This window comes from Cryptotermes secundus, unplaced genomic scaffold (genome assembly GCF_002891405.2).
Source record: "Cryptotermes secundus unplaced genomic scaffold, Csec_1.0 scaffold708, whole genome shotgun sequence".
Taxonomy (NCBI): domain Eukaryota; kingdom Metazoa; phylum Arthropoda; class Insecta; order Blattodea; family Kalotermitidae; genus Cryptotermes; species Cryptotermes secundus.
In genome coordinates, this window is record NW_019726238.1 from 1,858,155 (window position 1) to 1,877,329 (window position 19,175).

Sequence of the window (19,175 nt, forward strand, 5' to 3'; positions counted from 1 at the left end):
TAACGCTGTTTTGTAATAGTTACGTTTTAAATTTGTAGCAACTGGACATATGGGTATACCGATTTACAACGAAATAAACTCTATTCAATACCATTAAACATCAAAGCGCATGTCACTACGCCAAAACAATCCATCAAAAGCTCGAAGAAAGAACATTTTGTCTTACACTTGCACAGGAAACATCGTGATTTTGAAATAGCTCAGGGAATAACGGGAGATGGGTCTGCACATAAAGTAAGAGTGAAATTATTTATAACTGCAAGGACATTTATTTCTGTCTAGAGGGTCGGTGACTTTGCAGCAGCTGGAAGCCCTTTCGAATTGTAAAAATTTTACTTAGGGGTAAGATCCGAGTTTTTCACGCTAGTGAAGGTTCATATTGTGGTCTCCTATGATATGGCGTAGTATATCGACGTTTCGGAGGAAGATATGCCCTCTATCTTCAGTTATGAAGTGAATATGGAGGCAGTATATGCCTCCGAAATGTTAGTACGCATGAACCAACGTGACACGTTGTCACAACCCAAAAGACCACAACATGTAATAATGCAGAATGCCTAAAACAGAAGTCTGTACCTCCATGAACTCTTTTGTATCAGAATCCATCCCACCACGAGGATGTGACTGTCATGGCGACAGATCTCACGTGTGATCGGAAATACTCCCAGCTTGAACTTGTGTAGAGACACATAGACATAGCAGCACCTGCAATGGTTTTTCGTTGTTTGTGTGTTTCTGATGACAAGTGCTGTAGGGTTTTTAAAACAAATTTAGCAGTAGAATAAATATTAGTGCTTAGTGCTATTAGTGGTTGCTTTCCTTGTCCGTGTCACAGTGTTTAGTATCCACCACTCTGAAGAAGTGACATTTACGAATAAGTTATGGAAAGTAGTTCGCTTGTGGACTAAAACCACGGATATTAGATTTTAGTTTATAAAAAGTAAAAGTATCCCTGTAATAGGCCTTGGAGGTGCATAGGGTTCTGAGATGTTAAGGTTCCCACATTTTCTAGGCAATCGGCTCACAGATGGCGGTGAGATTGTCAGCCTTACGCGCCGGTCGCCCTTTACCCCCAAGAATATTCCTGGTACTCTTTTCAGTTAGAGACTTAGTCGACCCCAGGGCCATAGTGCGGCTGGAAGGATTAGGTCAATTAAAAAAATCCAGTGACCTCATCGGGACCTGAACCCGCGACTTTCCGGCTTTTAGCACAGTGCCTCAACCAACTACGCTACCGCGTGCCCCTACGATTAAGTTATAGCACACTCGTATAGGGCCTAATTACGAAGAAGGTTGGGAATGAAGATTCCAGTCGCATCCAGAGGATTTACCGCAGTATTGCACATCACTTTGATAGCCTGGTCTCCCGTGCATAGTAGCAAGGTTTGGTGGGAAATTTAATAATAGTTGACCAGACCTTGGAACGAACCCGGGCCGCCGCGGTTAACCGCTTGAGCTATGGCGCGGCCTAAATCTGGTAACACCGGGAATCGAACCCGGACCTCTGGATCTGTAGCCAGGAACTCTAACCACTTGACCAGCGGCCTCAGTAGTCTAGGGGTAACGTTCCCACCTCGTGACTCAAGGAATTTTTAAGGGCGGAAAAATTCAGGGAACAAGTCCTCCAGGAGGGACTTTAAGCCGTGGGTCCCGTGTCGTAGATTTATGGCACGTAAAAGATCCTCGTGTCTCTAGGAGACCTCTGAGCAAAATTAGGCAAAAAGTTTCCCGCCCAAGTAGTTTCCAATGCCTCCGGTAGATGGGGAAGTTATCGGGTACCACTGCCAGAAGAGGGCTGACCTCGCTGGCAGAAAGGTGCAGATAGCGAGCACCAGTACCGGTAGGGTATGGCGACAGTAGAAATTAAAAGGGGACGTACAATAGACTACTAGTCGCGGTGCATGGGGAAACCCACCCCCTCTAATACTGAATAACTGAACTGAACCACTTGACCACAGAGGCAGTCGTGGGTCCACTAACCCAGTCCATTCCAGCGAACATCGCGGTGGAGAGGGTAGCATTCACGCTGCACGCCCTCTCCAGAGAGAGGGGTTTCGCGGTTTGCCTCATTGCAGAGAATGCTGGGATAGGTCACTGTCGCTTCCTTTAATACCTGATGAATCTATCATATCGTTCTACAAGAACACTGTATCATTTCTCGGATTCATAATTTTTACCCATATATTCACAGAAGCCGAGCGGTCTAAGGCATGCACTGTCTTCACTCGCTCGGTAGCCGGGATCGTGGGTTCGAATCTCACTCAGGGCATGGATGTTTGTATGCGTTTTTCTGTGTTTATGTACAGGCAGAGGCTTTGCGACGATCTGATCACCCGCCCAAGGAGTCTAAAATCTAAGATCTAGTAAACCGAAGTGAAACGGAGCGTTTCATGAAAGTAGTCCAGGGCCCAAATTGGGGCTGTAGCGCCAAAGGTTTTATATATATATTTATTTTTTTCAGAGAATGTTATTTCATCGACCTTTCTACATCTGTTCCAGGTGCGGACGGGTCTAGAAAATCCAACGCGGTATCACGTAATTCAGAAACAGAGGAGTCAAGTGCGGCAGTATTTGAGCGAATCATTCCAGCAGCCCGTAGTAGGTGTGAATGGTGCTAATTGTACTGTTGACCTCCCTAGTGGGGCGGTGCAGGTTCAGAGCGCCCCGAATCTCGCTACTGTGACTCTACAGAAGCACCATGTTGTCGGCGCTAGTCCAGAGAATGCCGCCTCACCCAGTATCAGCTCCGTCGCCACAAGCACGGATGAGGTGAGTAATCGCTTTTGTTCTTCTTGAGGCTAGTCGAAGGATGAGGTGCTGTACTTTATCTGTTACATGAATTTTAGTTAATGGATTGATTGGTTTTGAATTGTAGGTCTGTATCCGTAAACACGAGCGCAAGTTGTTACTTTGTGTTGATGAACAGTTGGGATACTTGTTTTTAATTGTAGGTCTGTATCCGTAAACATGAGCGCAAGTTGTTCCACTTTGTGTTGATGAACAGTTGGGATATTTGTTTTTTAATTGTAGGTCTGTATCCGTAAACATGAGCGCAAGTTGTTTTACTTTGTGCTGATGAACAGTTGGGATATTTGTTTTTAATTGTAGGTCTGTATCCGTAAACATGAGCGCAAGTTGTTCCACTTTGTGTTGATGAACAGTTGGGATATTTGTTTTTTAATTGTAGGTCTGTATCCGTAAACACGAGCGCAAGTTGTTTTACTTTGTGTTGATGAACAGTTGGGATGCTAAGCAACTTGCACTTTTCACCAAATGCCTTTTTGAACAGCGACAATTCGTCCCTGGGAAGGAATGCTCTTAGAAAAATTACCCTTTCTGTGACATACTCTTGCTCAGTAATTACGAGAGAAGACATTTACACCAATTGCAATTTAACTCATTGTATGGTACATACTGGTGTGATTGGAGAAGTACTTAAAAACAGGTACTCTTTTCCAGTACAGAATAAGATCTTTTATGTTGCCATTTTCTACACATTTATTAAAAAATTTCAGTACAGAAATATCTGTACCGGATAGCTTTGCGTTGTGCCGGCTGTTTTGAGGATGTGAAATGTGACCAAATTGTTTAGTGACTGGTGAGCATCATGCCAACCCCTCCATGCGCCTAACATTGTGCAATTGTTCAAGCCATATCAAACACCATAATCCGAACTGATATATGCAGCTTCGGAGCTTGTCAGGGGAGCCTGGATACGTAAGCTGTCAGTAACAGCATGAAGCCGACTTCAGCATCATGACTCAGACCGGTGTGCGGCGCTTTTCATAATTTCATTCGTTTCAACTGTGCTCCTTTCTTTGCGTCATATCGCAGACATACATATTTGTAACATTCCAAGTGCCAAATCTGATATTCATTTTCTTTCGCGTAGGTAGTTTATCCAAAGAATCCGTCCAGTTCCGAGACTTCTTGAAATAGTTCGTAACAAGCTTATTTTTTACGATGATTAGTTAGGACCACCCCTTGTCGGCTCTCTGCGCCTGCTTGAAATAGAAAATGTAATACCAGATAAATAGGAATTAGTGACTAAAGCAAAATATAACGAGACGGACGTGGCCCATCTCTTATCACAGTGCAGGCTCATAGCCCGTTTAAAACTGTAGCGCATTGGGGATAGACGTAGACTAGTCAGCTACCCGCTAGACGAAGTGATAAATCCAGAACTACTTCAAAAATTAAAATTGTACGATAATTTGAAAAATAGATCCTTTCCGTCCCGTTGTAAGTAGGTGGCAATTCTGCGGTGGTATCTGGGCGCCATCGCCGTGAGCACCCCGTAAGGGCGGCCCACGATCCGTGCACACGAGTTGACCTCCCCAGTCCTGCGCCCTGACATCGTGCTTGCTCTGCTATTGTTATAATGTAGAACTTATCTGTTATACCTGAACATATCCTAGTATTACCCAAGCTGATGCCTATCATCTGGATTTATTTCTGTTTTCTAACCATCTTGTACCTTTTATCTTTGTATTTAGTCACACACATTCCTCTTTTTCTGTCATTCCCCTGTATTCTCGCATCCTCCTATCGTCGTAATACCTATTTTTGCAACGGCATTCCTGAAGTTTTTGTGCCCGATGTAGTCCCTCTTGCACGCCTCAGGATGTGGTTCCAGTCTGCCTCTTTGTTGCGTAATAGGCACGTCGCATGTTCGTCATTTCTTCCAACCCTCTTCATTTCCCAGCACGTGTTCTTCTGACGGGTTCTCCCGTTCATAGTCCACTACACACCTCCCAGTATTTCTTTTATTGTTAGCGGGGTGGAAGGAACTAAGTCCCTTGTACTGCGGCCACTTCTGGCCTATTCTACCAGCCACAGATGATAGGTGAGGGTGATTGTGGAACAGTTGGTGGAATGAAGATTGGCAGGGGAAACCGAAGTACTCGGAGAAAACCTGCCCCAGCGCCACTTTGTCCAGCACAAATCCCACTTGACGAGACCCGGGATCGAACCCGGGCTGCCGCGGTGGGAAGCCAGCAACTCACTGAACTGATATGCAGTGTTAGTGAACTAGCCTTTCCCGTCTTGACTACCATATTGTGCCCTTTTATGTATTCTCATCCAAATATCCATGTTATTTTTCCATTCTTGAAAATGTTTCATATGCTCAACCTTTCCAGTTCATTTTTGGAATATAGAATAATATAATATTATTGGAATATATTGAAGAATATTCGACGTACTCCATGTGTACTAGATGTTTCCATGAGAAATGTTCCCATGATCACACTGCAGAAGCAGAATAAGACGTGCTGACCTTCCTTTATGAGCAACTCATGTTGTGTTATTTGAAGGGCGCAGTTTATCATCTGAATTACGTGAAGTACTTTGTCTAATGTCTTACGTATTTTCAATATCAGAGATAACTTTCGCACGATTGAAGTGCATGATTGTTTGCCCCGTCAAAGGTGGAATCCCGCTCTCGCTGATAGCTTACTGTCAATATTAATAACTCCAGAAGTGTTAGGGTCAGATGCTGTAGTTGGTTATTCTACTGGCTTAAAAATAAATGACAGATCTGAAATGTGTCTGTTACTAAGGGCGTATAAGAACACGCCGCCTCTGTTGTCTAGTGGTCAAAGTTCCTGGCTACAGATCCAGAGGTCCCGGGTTCGATTCCCGGCGCTACCAGATTTTCTGAGAAGTGGTGGGTCTGGAACGGGGTTGACTCAGCCGCGTAGGGATAATTGAGTAGCTATTTCGAGGAAATAGCGGCTCCGGTCTAGAAAACCGAAATTATCGGCCGTGGGATTCGTTGCGCTGACCAGGCGACACCCTCTGTCCGCTAAAGTTGGCACTAACTTCGCCGACAAGCGGCGGTCGCTCGGTCGGTATAGTTCGCTTGCGGTCTAAAATCACGGAGTTTGTTTTTTGTTTCTTCCGTGTGCGTCTTTAATCGGCTACTTTATGAAAATAATTATAACAAAATTACGCAAATGGCGCCGGTTAGGAGCCTCATTTGTCCACTTTAGTTTGATGCACCTAATCGAACGTAAATCAGAAGCCGTGAGAAGTTCGTACTGCCGTCGGTTTGCGAACGCTTTTGTACGGGACTAAATGGTGGACAGTGAAAGCAAGAGATGAGGCCAAATTACAGCCCGTGGGATAAAATGTTTGACTCGGGCGGCGACATTTGCTGAACTGAAAGAAAGAAGACGTAAAGGACAGAACCCATCTTCGGAAAACTTTTCATATACAAAATAAACTGGATTCTGCATGTAGAGAGAATACGAAGGAACAGACTTCTAGAAGCAGTTGAAGAAACCACAAACTTCATGGATCAAGAAACCAAGGAAGATCTGTGAAGAGACCACTTCACGACTGAAGTCTGAACCGTTTAACTAGTGCCTCGACAGATAACGGTGATGAATCGTTGCGAATTTCTGAGTACTAAGAAGAATGTGTAAATAGCGTACGGCACTTATATCTCAGATGTAAGATTTGAGGTTTTCATGGCGGTGACTATGAGGAAAGCAGTCTCTTGGGATGTGGCGCCGTGTAGATGTTGTGTTAACAGACGTTTCGGAGGAACGTATCGCATCAGTCTTCACGGTAGAAGAAAAAAGAAAATCCGCAAGCGAAGAACCAGCTGAGCAGGTGCTGCGGCCGGGGCATGAAACTACTCTTCTTCTAGTGTCGAGGTCAAGAATGGTGGAGCTATACCTTCACTTCTTCATATTACGTACTTACTTACTCACTCATGGAGCTGAGCACTTCTGGAGGAGCCGCCTATTCTGCAGCCACTCAAGAAGTTCCCAGCGTTTTATGGGACCCGAAAGTTCATTACCGTGTTCACAAAAGCCCTCCACTGTTCCCTGTCCTGAGCCAGATAAATCCAATCTATACCATCCCATCATATCTCTCTAAAATCCATTTTAATATTGTCCACCCATCTACGCCTTGGTCCTCCCAGTGGCCTCTTTCCTTCTGTCTTTCCCACCAATATCCTATATGCATTCCTCGTCTCCCCCATTCGTGCTACATGCCCTACCCAACTCATCCTCCTTGACTTGATCAATGTAATTTTACTTGGAAAAGAGTACAAGTTATGAAGCTCCTCATTATGTAGTTTACTGCAACCCCCTGTCACTTCATCCCTCTTCGGTCCAAATATTCTCCTCAACACCCTGTTCTCAAACAGCCTCAGTCTATGTTTCTCCCTTAATGCCAGAGACTAGGTTTCACACCCATACAGAACCACAGGCAAAATTATAGTTTTGTATTAAGTTGGTTAACTAAAATACAGAAAGGCAAATAATTTTCAGAAATCTTGAATTGTATCACAGCCTCAGTGTAGATTGTTGTGGGCGTCGACGTTTTGTTGGCAGGTGCTGCACACGTTTTTGTAGGTCACTTGAAGGAGAACTGCATTTCTCGCGGGAAAGAAAATATGTACCTTCTATTCTTCGCTTTTCCACAATTCATGTGGCTTATATGCTTATATATGTTACCATCAAAGGCAGGAAGACGGCCACGAGCACTGCTCGCCACGTGTATTCATGTAAATGTGTCAGGGGTCGGGGAAATCCCGACGCGCGTGGTATAAGCATCCGCAGTTTTCCGACAGAACAACAAGCACGAACTGATGATTTTGAAGTCGTGATGTAGCTGTAAGGTAGGCCGCACACCGGCATGCGTCAAGACATGTAACACTCAAAACACGTTGTCTGCGACATGACGCAAAGAAAGGAACACAGATGAAACGAATGAGATTATGAAAACCGCCGCACACCGATCTGAGTCATGATGCTGACGAATCAGGAATGAAGCAAGACTGCGTCTTTTGTCTTATGTCTTGATGCTTGTCTTGACGCAGTTGGTGTGCGGCCGCCCTGACGAATCTAACTCCCATTGTGAAGGTACTCACTTCGAATTCTGATCGGGAACAGATCAACTCCCTGGCAAAAACGGTTGAATGTCTTAGAACATACCACAGCCATACACTTCCACATTCGTCCCGGTCCGTCACTCATTAACATCGCATGTTAGAGGCATCTGTGCATAACGTCAGCAGTTGATACGGGATTGTAAAATAACAATGAACAGATATACTGTAGAATGCGGTCTTATGGGATGTGGCTACCTAGGCCGCGCCATAGCTCCAGCGGTTAGTCGCTGGCTTCCCGATCCCGGGTCTGGTTAAGTGGGATTTGTGGTGGACAAAGTGGCGCTGGAGCAGGTTTTCTCCGAGTACTTCGGTTTCCCCTGCCAATCTTCATTCCACCAATTGCTCCACAATCACTCTCACCTGTCATCTGGGGCTGGTACAATAGGCCAGAAGTGGCCGCAGTACAAGGGACTTAGTCCCACCCCATTAGCAATAATAATAATAATAATAAAATAATATGGGATGTGGCGCAGTGTAGATCTTGTGTGAACCGCCGTGGAAACCTGGAATCTTACAAATATAGTGAAATTAATGAAGGATAGTTTGCAATATGGCCGTGGGGCATGGCGCTCTTGCAGTTTTCGAAATTAATGCCATCTGTAAACCATACTTGCAAAGGGGAATGAGGCCGGAGTTTATGAACCAGTTTCTATTGTTTATTCTACAACGGTATCGGTTCTACAAGAACGGCAGCTTGATCGGTGGTCGATGAAAAGTTTCAAAGAAGGTCTCGTGGTCTGGGGGACGTAGTGGGGCTACGAGAAACGTCAATCAGGACATTCGGTGCCCCCACCGAGATTTCCGAAATATATATCTAGAACGCATCATGACAGAAACAGATGTTTTGCAAATGTGGCACAGTTCAGATATTTGGGAAGGACCATAACAAATCAAAACCTGATTCAGGAGGAAATTAAGAGAAGATTGGACTCTGGTAGTGCTTGCTACCATTCAGTCCAGAAGCTTTTGTCTTCTCGTCTGCTGTCCAAAAACATAAAAATTGCGATATACAAAACTATTTTTGAATGAAATTTAAAACTTGGGTATGCTTGTTGAAAATGTACTTATGAATGAACCCTCCAGTAGTTGTAGAACGCCGACTTAAGTACACGGAGAAAGCCTTCATGGATATGATGCAATTTGTAACAATTTAACAACGATTTGGGAAGCTCTTGCATTGAAAATAAGTCGCAATAATGGAATGTAATCCTCATCCTTGAAGTAACACCCCAAATTCGTCCTAGGCTTCTGATGCAAGAGCCTGCTTGTCTGATATTAGTATCATTCATTCATCAGTAATCTGACAGGCGACAGGTCCACAGTCTCTTCCAAAACAGTTCCTCCACTTGATGCGATCCAGAGCTTTCTCCTTCAAATGAGAATATCCTCTTCTGTCCCCAAGGTCATCCAGCATCTTCTTACGTCTTCTTCCTCGTCTTCTGGTTCGCATACATGGAATCTCTGTTCTTGGAAAGAGACTATCCAGGAAAAGTGCTAATGTGGTAGTTTTCCCATTTGCTTTCCACATCGCAGTACAGCAGCCGTTCAAACCACTCTGGTCACGCCTGTTGCTATACGAACTTGAACCATCTCGAGCATCATTTGCTCTGTGCTTCAAGTCGCTGCTGATGACGCTGCTTCCGGCATCAGTTTTTGGTGTCTCTCTTCGTCTGATGCCTACCCTTTGACCTGTCCAGCAAGGGAGGCCCTGCCAGTAGCTACGCTACCGCTGGTATAGCTATCAGGGTGCTTGGCATATTGTGATTGTTTTTACACCTAAATGTTTTGAGATGTTATAATGTGAATACAGACGAGCTAGCCAGTGACGTCTGTAGGTAAAATGAGATGTAATATGACGAGGAGTGATAAATGAGAAAGTGAGTAACTTGTAGTGGAAGATACCGACATTTATTTCCTTTCTTCACTTACCCTTGACATACTTTTTCTGCCTTTCAATTAATTTTAACTACCTCACTTACTTATAGAGCTGAGACCTTCTTGAGGAGAAGCCAAATCTGCAGCTACTCAAGAATTTCCCAACATTTTATGGAACCCGAAGGTTCATTACCGTGTTCACAAGAGCCCTCCAATGGCCCCTATCCTGAGCCAGATCAATCCAATCCATACCATCCCATCCTACCTCTCTAAGATCCATTCTAATATTGTCCACCTACCTACGCCTTGGTCTTCCCTGTGGTCTCTTTCCTTCTGGCTTTCCCACCAGTATCCTATATGCATTCCTCTTCTCCCTCATTCGTGCTACATGCCCTGCCCACCTCATCCTCCTTGACTTGATCATTCTGATTATACTTGGAGAAGAGTACAAGTTATGAAGCTAGTTAACTACATTACGACAGTAAGTCCGAAACTACTTTCTCGAATCAGAAGCCGTATTGGAGTGTCGGTGTGGATTAATGTTTTTGACCTTGTTTTTTTTTAATGCGACCCTTGCACGCCGGGTTGTCTCATAATTCTCCTCCCGTTAAGACTTAATTTCCGGTATCAGCTTAAAGAATGTGCACCGAATCGCCATATCTGGTTGCTGTGAACTGTGGTTTCGGAATTTTGGCTTTCGCTACAGCTACCGTTCCATACTTGAGTTCCTGTAATTCGTTTTCTAACATACAAAGAAGCGTTCATATTTGAGCCCATGTTGAACGGCAGGAAATACGGGAAATAAGATCTGAGGTTTTCACGGCCGTGAAGAGTCATACTATAGTAAAAGTAAGTAAAGCTATCCCTGTAACAGGCCGTGGAGGCCTGAGATGTTGAGGCTCCCACATTTTCTAGACAATCAGCTCACAGATGGCGACAAGGTTGTCAGGCTTACGCGCCGGCCGCCCTTTACCCCCAGGAATATTCCTGGTACTCATTTCTGTTAGAGGCTGAGTCGACCCCTGGGCCATAGTGCGCCTGGAAGGATTAGGTGAATTGAAAAAATCCACCTTAATGAGATTCGATCCCGCGACCTTCCGGCTTATAACATAGTGCCTCAATCAGTTACATAGCCTTCAGGGTTGCCTACCTGCCAGTCTGCAAGGCAGTATCATAACGCAGAAGACCAAGTATGAGTACGAGTAGTAGTTTTACATTATCTTGTTTTTCTTCAGTCGTATGTTACGAGTATGTATTGGCGTGAACCCAGCTTGCAGTCTATGGTGGACGTGAACTACACGAGACTGTTTTTGCTTCATGAAATTGTTTTTGAGATCACAGCACTGCTAGTGTGACGTGTCAGCAAGATGTGACAGACATTGTAGATAAGGTTTAGAAATTTTAAGAACACACATATGCACAGGATACTGTAAACAACTTGTGAAGGTATTTTCACCTTCCAGGGATATATAAATCAGTGTTTTGCGTCATGTAACTTGTACTGCATCATTAAGATAATCCTGCACATGATGTTCGGCTTTGGTGTTTGTATTTCGCAGTGTAGCTTTATTGCCAGAAGAGGATGACTTCCCTGCGGGCATGTATAACGCATGGGAGCAGGGAGAAATGCATACGAAATGTTGGTCCAACAGCCGGATGGAAGGAGTCAACGTGAAAGACATCGGCGTAGATATGGGAATAATATTAAAGTATATGTTAAGACAGTAATATACACGTAAATAGGGTGATACTGATCCCAGTCTCTTGGTGCTGTGGTCCCAGATGGGTCTGTTTTACCAGCCGTTGATGCTAGACGAGTCTGGTGGAATGATAATTGGCAGGGGAAAAATCGGACAGCTTGGAGTGAAACTTGCCCCAGTTCCAGCTTGTTCCCCTGTGACTTAACCGGGGCTTCATCGGAAAGAAACCGGCGCTTAACCTCCAGAGATATGGTTGGGCCCTTGAAGAATGGTATTTGAGTACGTGGGCTGGATTCATTTGGCTCAAAGTAGCGACGAGTGGCGGGATGTTGAATACAGCAGTGAACCTTTGGTTTCGTAGGGTGGTGGAGGAGAATTTTCCTGATCTGCTGATAGACTGTCGATTTCTCAAATATTCTTCCCCATGGAGTTAGTGTAAGTTAGGTAGATACTCCTAATAGGTGCAACTGAACTGAGTCCTAAATATACAGTGTCCGGATGAAAGGTATCCAAAAAAAATGTATACCTCGGAAACTAATTGTCCTACACGTATCCGGTTTATGTCATCGGAAAGGAAAACTTTGAAAGTGTTTTTTTTTCCATGCCCGGCTAACGCGCATGCGCCGCCACATTTCTGCCAGCATGTTAGGAATCACCTGGACAGAGAGATGGCTGGAAGATGGATCGGCAGACGTGGATCAATCGCTTGGCTTCCTAGGTCGCCAGGTCCTAACCCCACTGGACTTCTTCTTGTGGGGTTATGTGAAGAACAGTGTCTACCAGGTTAAGATCAACGAGCCTCACCACCTGAAAGCCCGCATAAGGGGCGCTGTTGTTACGGTAACACCAAACATGCTTCAAGCCTGGATATTTGTCGTGCCATCAAGGGAGCCCACATTTAAATTTACTCAGAAAGTTATATACTCAGAAAAAACTTCGATAGTTTCCCTTTGTTGTGGTGTAACCCATAAATATGTATAATAAATTATTTCTGAGATATAGTTATTCTATTTTGGATATATTTCATCCGGACACTTTGTGCATTCAACAAACACAGCAGAACAACGAAGAAACATTCCAGCCGTGCAGTCTTGTTCAGAAGTGTTGTGCAGTAGATGTACTTTGTGGCATTGTGGTGACCTACATAATAACCAGTTTAACTTCTGGCAGCCGGTTGGACGGTACGGATGTGCTGCTGCTTGAAGATCCATTCGTTTCGGCGCGGGGCTAACCACTTATTTTAATTCATTAAAATTTTAAGTGCGAAATGTGACCCTTGGATGTTATGCATTGCAAGCGATGCCAGAATTACTAAAGGAGGTACTCGTAGATCATGGAAGAGATACAAATTGTAGCCGATCATTAGACAGACAGAGTGATCGTGAGAGAGGGGGGAATACGGGGACACGGAGGCTGGAGGTCAGAAGCGCGTGCCAGGGTAGGTGCTGACGTTGAGATGCGGCGATTTGTTGACTCCTTCCACGTGTCAGAATTTGTATCGCTTCCAAATGAAAGTGCAAGGGCGAGGCGACATTACGTACGATGTTAACCACTTTGAATGAGGAAATGAATTTAAATAATATTTAAAATTTAAATTCCTGCCGCGCAGAAGACACACCGCGTCTTCATTACAAAGACCAATTAATGCTGTTTAGTGAAATAATCTCCGTTTTTAGAATTATGTGAAACATATAGGCTGTGGGCCAAATGCGGAGTTTTTGTAAGTTGAAGCAGGTGGTACGTATGTGTTCTTTAAAAGGGTAAGAAAGTTTTGTTTGTATTGTCACAATTTTAGTGTCGATAGACGGGATTTGAATTGGTAATAGGATTTGTTGAACTCATACAACTCGTAACTACAAGTAAGGATTATGCTCTGTCTACAGACTTCACAAATCACTATAGGACACAACAGGTCTCCTCAGTCTGTTATACTCTTTACTGGCCGTTGCTTGGTAGCGGCCTTGACGGCGGACGCTCCCCTTCCTCTGGGTTACCAAACCGTCCCAGCCCTCAGCTAGCAGCGTCTCACAGCAACTGAATCCCAGAAGTTATCTAACTCACTCATTCCTAACTTGTTCTGCTTATAAGAGCTCGGCACCGACAACGCAGAAAACACCGTTCCTTTGTTGTGCCGGTGCCCAGTAACGGCCGTTCTATAGTTGCTTATTTCGCAGTCGTTGATTAGCATCGTGTCTACATCGTTAAGAAAAATATATTTATTGTTGCGGTTGAATTTTAAGTGCCTTCTTACCTTGAATATAATTCGGAATAGAATTTTTTCTTCCTGAACGTGCCCTATGATGTAATGGGGCGAAATTTATAAATAACGTCGTAAAAGGGTTTATGATTCATATGAAGTCAGCCCGGACATAACTGACCAAGGGGAATAATAATTGACAGCGACTTCCAATTACATATATTCAAAAATATATTTCTTTAGTTAAGCATGGATAGTTATATTCAGGAAGTAATTAAGGGGCCGGATCGATATTGGACTGCAGGGAGTCATATATCTAAGCCTGAAGGTGAAATTTACAAAAGACGTGAGCTTTCGGTTTAGTAACCTGTATTCGGCTAACGCAGTCAGTTCTTCAGCTGGCCTACCGATGGTTCCAACAATTTTAGCTGCTTCAAAATCATTCTGGCAGTATTACTGAATATTACAAAATAAACTCCGTGGCCTGTAGTTCGCATTCGAACTACACCGACCGAGCGACCGCCGCTTGTCGGCGAAGTTGGTGCCCACTTTTGCGGATAGGTGTCACGTGGTCAGCGCAACGGATCCCCACGGCCGTTAATTTTTGGTTTTCTAGACCGGAGCCGCTATTTCCTTGAAATAGCACCTCAATTATCCTCACGAGGGTGAGTGGACCCCGTTCTAGACCCACTACTTCTCAGAAAAACTGGTAGCTCCCGGAAACGATTCCGGGACTTATGGATCTGTAGCCAGGAACTCTGACCACTAATTTTTTTATGCTAGTGGGGCGGGACTAAGTTCCTTGTACCGCGCCATAGCTGAAGCAGTTTGTCGCTGGCTTCCTACCGCGGCGGCCCAAGTTCGATCCCGGGTCTGGTCAAGTGGGATTTGTGGTGGACAAAGTGGCGCTGGGGCAGGTTTTCTCCGAGTACTTCGGTTTACCCTGCCAGTCTTCATTCTACCAATTGCTCCACAATCATCCTCACCTATCATCTGGGGCTGGTACAATAGGCCAGGAGTGGCCGCAGTACAAGGGACTTAGTCCCACCCCGCTAGCAAAAAAAAAGTCCCACTTGACCAGACCCGGGATCGAACCGAGCCGCCGCGGTCGGAAGCCAGCGACTAACCGCTTGAGCTATGGCGCGGCCCAACTCTGACCATTAGACCACAATGTTGCAAAATTGCAAGATTAGGTAAAGTTCGAAAAGAAAGCAGGTCTGTAGCTGAGCTTCCGAAGCTGGCTATACATCCAACGTTTTCCTACAGATGGCACTGTAGTGTTCCTTTCGACGCATTTTTACCTGCACGATAGACGGTGTCCTTGCAACGTTGGGGTTTATCGTAAATTGTAGACATGCTGAATTATTGAAAGTGCTTATTTTTATATCATACTTAATGCCTATATGCATACGTAGTTACTAATGTTCAGAAACAGTGTAGATGGCAACACGGTACTTCTGATTTCCCAGTTTGAAAGTGTGTGTTCTGCCATGAACAGTTTTTACTGATCACTAAATTCAGTTTCTAGTAATAAAAATATGACCGCACATATGCCTCTTCTTATATCATCTGCTCTGTGACACCTGTGGTATTAGTGTGATACCGCATGGTGCACTCGCCATGTTTAGTTGCTTAGGAACGAAGAGTCGGTGGCCACAGATTGCTGTATGCATTCTACTTTGACAATAAACTGGGGAACAGAAGGATTTAAATAAGTTTGTGATCGTCTCTGTGGTCTAGTGGCCAGAGTTCCGTGTTCGATTCCCTGCGCTACCAGATTTTCTGAGAAATAGTGGGTCTGGAACGGGGTCCACTCAGCCTCGTGTGGATAATTGAGGAGCTGTTTAAAAGAAATAGCAGCTTAGGTATAGAAAACCGAAATTAACTGCCGTGGGGATTCGTTGCGCTGACCACGCGACACCATCTATCCGCAGAAGTTGGCACTAACTTCGCCGACAAGCGGCGGTCGCTCAGTCGGTATAGTTCGCTTGGGGACTAAAACCACGGAGTTTTTAGTTTGTGTTTAAAGCGTTGAACTAAGCCGAAAATTAATTCTGTTCACGAAATCCTCGGACTGAGGGCAAGATAAATGTACCTCGGCCCTTGAAATCATATTCGTCAAGCTCTGTAAGTTTGTGAATTAGGCTTGACGTTAATAAACTAACTAAATATCTGGTTCCATGGAGCTAAGTGTTTAATGAGAAGCTGCCAGTCGCTCCGCTACTGAAGAATTTTCCAACGTTTTATGGAACCCGAAGGTTCATTACCGTGTTCACAAGATCCCTCCACTAGTCACTATCCCGAGCCGGATGAATATAGTGTATACCACCCAATCTTATTAATCTAAGATACATTTTAATATTATCCTCACACCTACGTCAAAGTCTTCGTAGTGGCTCTTTCCTTCTGGCGTTTCCACCGAAATCCTATTTACATTTCTCTTCGCCCCCATACGTGCTACATGCCCTGGTCATCTCAATAGAATTCACATTTACCATCTAATTAATACTCAGCGGAGCGGGGTGCCTAGCGGTAACGATTCAGTCTTTTAATCGGGAGGTGCTCGGTTCGAATCTTGGTTGGGACATTGGTTATCGCGACTGATAATCTTCGAGGTTTCCCTCAGTCGCTCCAGGCAAATTCCGAGATAGTACATCGTCCAGGTCTCAACTACTTTTATTTCAAATCCTTTATAATTCATAATTCATCAGTCACCCTGTCGTCCTACGTTATAAAGTGTAGATACTGTGAGCTAGTGTTGCAAAATAACACACAGTAAGTCCACTTTGTTCCTGTGCTTAATTGTCTGGAGGTTAGTGGTCAGCTTCACGCCCCAGCCGCTTTATTCCCGGGGAAAGAGCCCCCAGTACCCATTGGATAGGACGTTGTGTGGACGCCAGAGCCCGTCTGGACGACATGGAGAAGAGAAAATTCTTGACTCTACCGGAACTCGAACCCTGACCCCTCAGTCGCCCAGCCTGTAGCCAGTCGCTATACCGACTGAGCTATCCCGGCTCCAGCAGTAAGTCCACTTTATCGTTAGAAAACGGGCAAGTTATGATATCTTAGCCCAAGGGATGTACATTTCCAGATGTTTGCGTTTGGAGTCTGGATGTTGGTCACCGCGTCACTGGAGGTATAGTTAATGCCTCGTAACTTTAGCCGCGCGGAAAGGTAAACGCTGTTGTGGAGCACGCGAAGCTGTACGCTTGATGTGGTGACGTTCAGAGCTACTCCCCGAGCGGAAAACATTGCCTGCGGAGACCAGGAGTAGTATTATACACCTGAACACACTCAAAGACGCTATTGGTAGTACCCACGCTGATTTCCCCAGCTCCGCGAGAGATGGTATGACCCATGGCTACAGTTCCAAGGAACTAACAGTGCGTAGAACATGACCTTGGAAAGATGCATGAGGCCGCCCACAAGTCAGAGATCGGTATGTTTATCTGGAGTGCGTGTTTACTTCTGTATCCCTCGTCTCTGCAGAGCTGTACACGTCCGTTGAACTGCTTGAGAAACAGACGGTGGCAGCAGGTATTATGACGTATTCTCTACTTGTATATCTCGGCAACTGACTGCAGCATTGTGTTCTGTGTTATCTGTGAACACTGCCTATTACATTGGTAATAACGCGCTACAGGCATGAAACTATTACACCATCACCGTGAATATGATACTTGCTATTCTGGTACGTTTGTACTACGATCGCGTTAATACGGCTGACTTATTCTGCATTTTCACGAGCTCATTAGAATTTTTCAGTATCCCATAGTTGGGCCAACTACAGAAGAGGTGAGTGCAAAGCGAGTGCTGAAGATATGAGGTTTGAGGCAGAGTGTTCACGGCTGTGGACGTTTGGAGCAAGGTGTTGTGGGTAATGTGGTAGAAGAGAGAAATGGAGCCTTGGATAGAATGAAAAATGGTAAAGGAAACCGAAGTAGTCGGATAAAATTTCGAGTGCCACGTTGTCCACCACAAATCCCACATGAAGTGACCTGGAATTGAACCCTGGCCGCCGGTGTGAGAAGCTGACGACTAACGGCCGGAAGCGGCAGCGCAGACTGTACGGCGTCACGCAGATACGTGAATTATAAATTGGAAAAATCGAAATACTATACCAGCAGTTTTCCTGAAGCGACTGAAGAAAACCACGGGGAACCTCTGACAGGACAGCCGGTGTCCCAGCCGAGATGCGAACCCGCAATCTTTCGAGCGTCATCGCCGCACCAGCTTGCTCCGTATGGTCTGACGGTACCGGTAACACAATTTTTGTGCTGGCGAAAAATATTGTGTTGGGTGGTCTTGTCCGTGGCATGATGTTTTGGCCCACTGAAGTAGAGTTTCTTCTGTTGTCCGCACTAGTAATTCGCCCGTTACCCAAAGCGCTGTACGTTGTATCTTAAGCGAGACTTTTTGGTTCCCGCGGCGGCAAATATCAGGATTATGTTTGTCTTCTGGAATATAACTCCACGGTTTGGTAGTTAAGGGTTGGGCAAACTAATGGAAACACTAGGGACACTGTACACGTGTACACATTTCTTTATTAATATGATGTTAGGCCACCTTCTGCCTTCAATACAGCCCCAGTCCTTCTTGGAATGGACTCGTACAAGTTTCATACAGTCTCAAACGGAATTTTATACAATTCTTCTTGAAGAATATCTTCAAATTGCTTTAGAGATGTTTGCGCTGGGAATCTGTTTCTCACTCTAGTCTCCAGAACTGACCACAATGTTTCTGTGATGTTCAAATGTGCTGATTGTGCTGGCCAGGCAGGATGTTGATTTTCACCTTCATGCTTTTCAAACCGTGACTGAACAGAACAGTTTCATCTGTGTGAATAGGGGCATTGTCGTCTCGGAAATCTGCATTGTTGTTCGGAAATAACGTCTGGACCATGGGCTGCACCTGATTACCCAACCTGTTCACGTACTCCATTACAGTAATTCGGCAATGAAGGGTTAATATTGGGACCAACAGAATACTGTACCACGATGTTGCTGCCCAAATCATCACAGAACGTCCTCCGTGTTCCGGATTGTGGGTTTCCTTGGTTCTCCAAACGTAAACTCTTCCTGATGTGGGGAACAGCGTGAAGGACTACTCACGTGACCACATCAGGCGCTCGTTTCCAGTTATCAGATGTCCAGGTTTTATGGTAGTGAAACCATCGTTTACGTATCTGAGCATTGCTTTTGGTAACCAGAATTTTAGCAGTTGCAGCCCTACCGTGGATGTTGGAACCGTGAAGCTCACGTCGGACAGTTTTTGTGGAAACAGGGTCTTAACCTATGCTGTGATTTTTCGAAAAATTCCATCTCAGTGCACGACGATTTCTTTCTGTCAGTGTTGATTTTCCCCCCAATATACCTCTTTGCTGATGTTCTGTTCTCATGATTTGTGTATGACGACATAACCTTAGAAACACCTACGCCTTGGTCTTCCCAATTGCCTCTTTCCTTCTGGCTCCCCCCCCCCCAATATCGTCTAT

At 44.8% G+C, this 19,175-nt stretch overlaps 1 protein-coding gene across 1 annotated transcript in view; it reads left to right on the forward strand.

The window, feature by feature from the left end:
- Positions 1-19,175, forward strand: part of LOC111864099 (microphthalmia-associated transcription factor) — a 159,650-nt gene that overhangs the window by 28,942 nt on the left and 111,533 nt on the right. Inside the window, exon 3 of the mRNA XM_023851122.2 lies at positions 2,500-2,769. Within this exon, the coding sequence (XP_023706890.1) occupies positions 2,500-2,769 (270 nt within the window). The remainder of the gene's footprint in view (positions 1-2,499; positions 2,770-19,175) is intronic.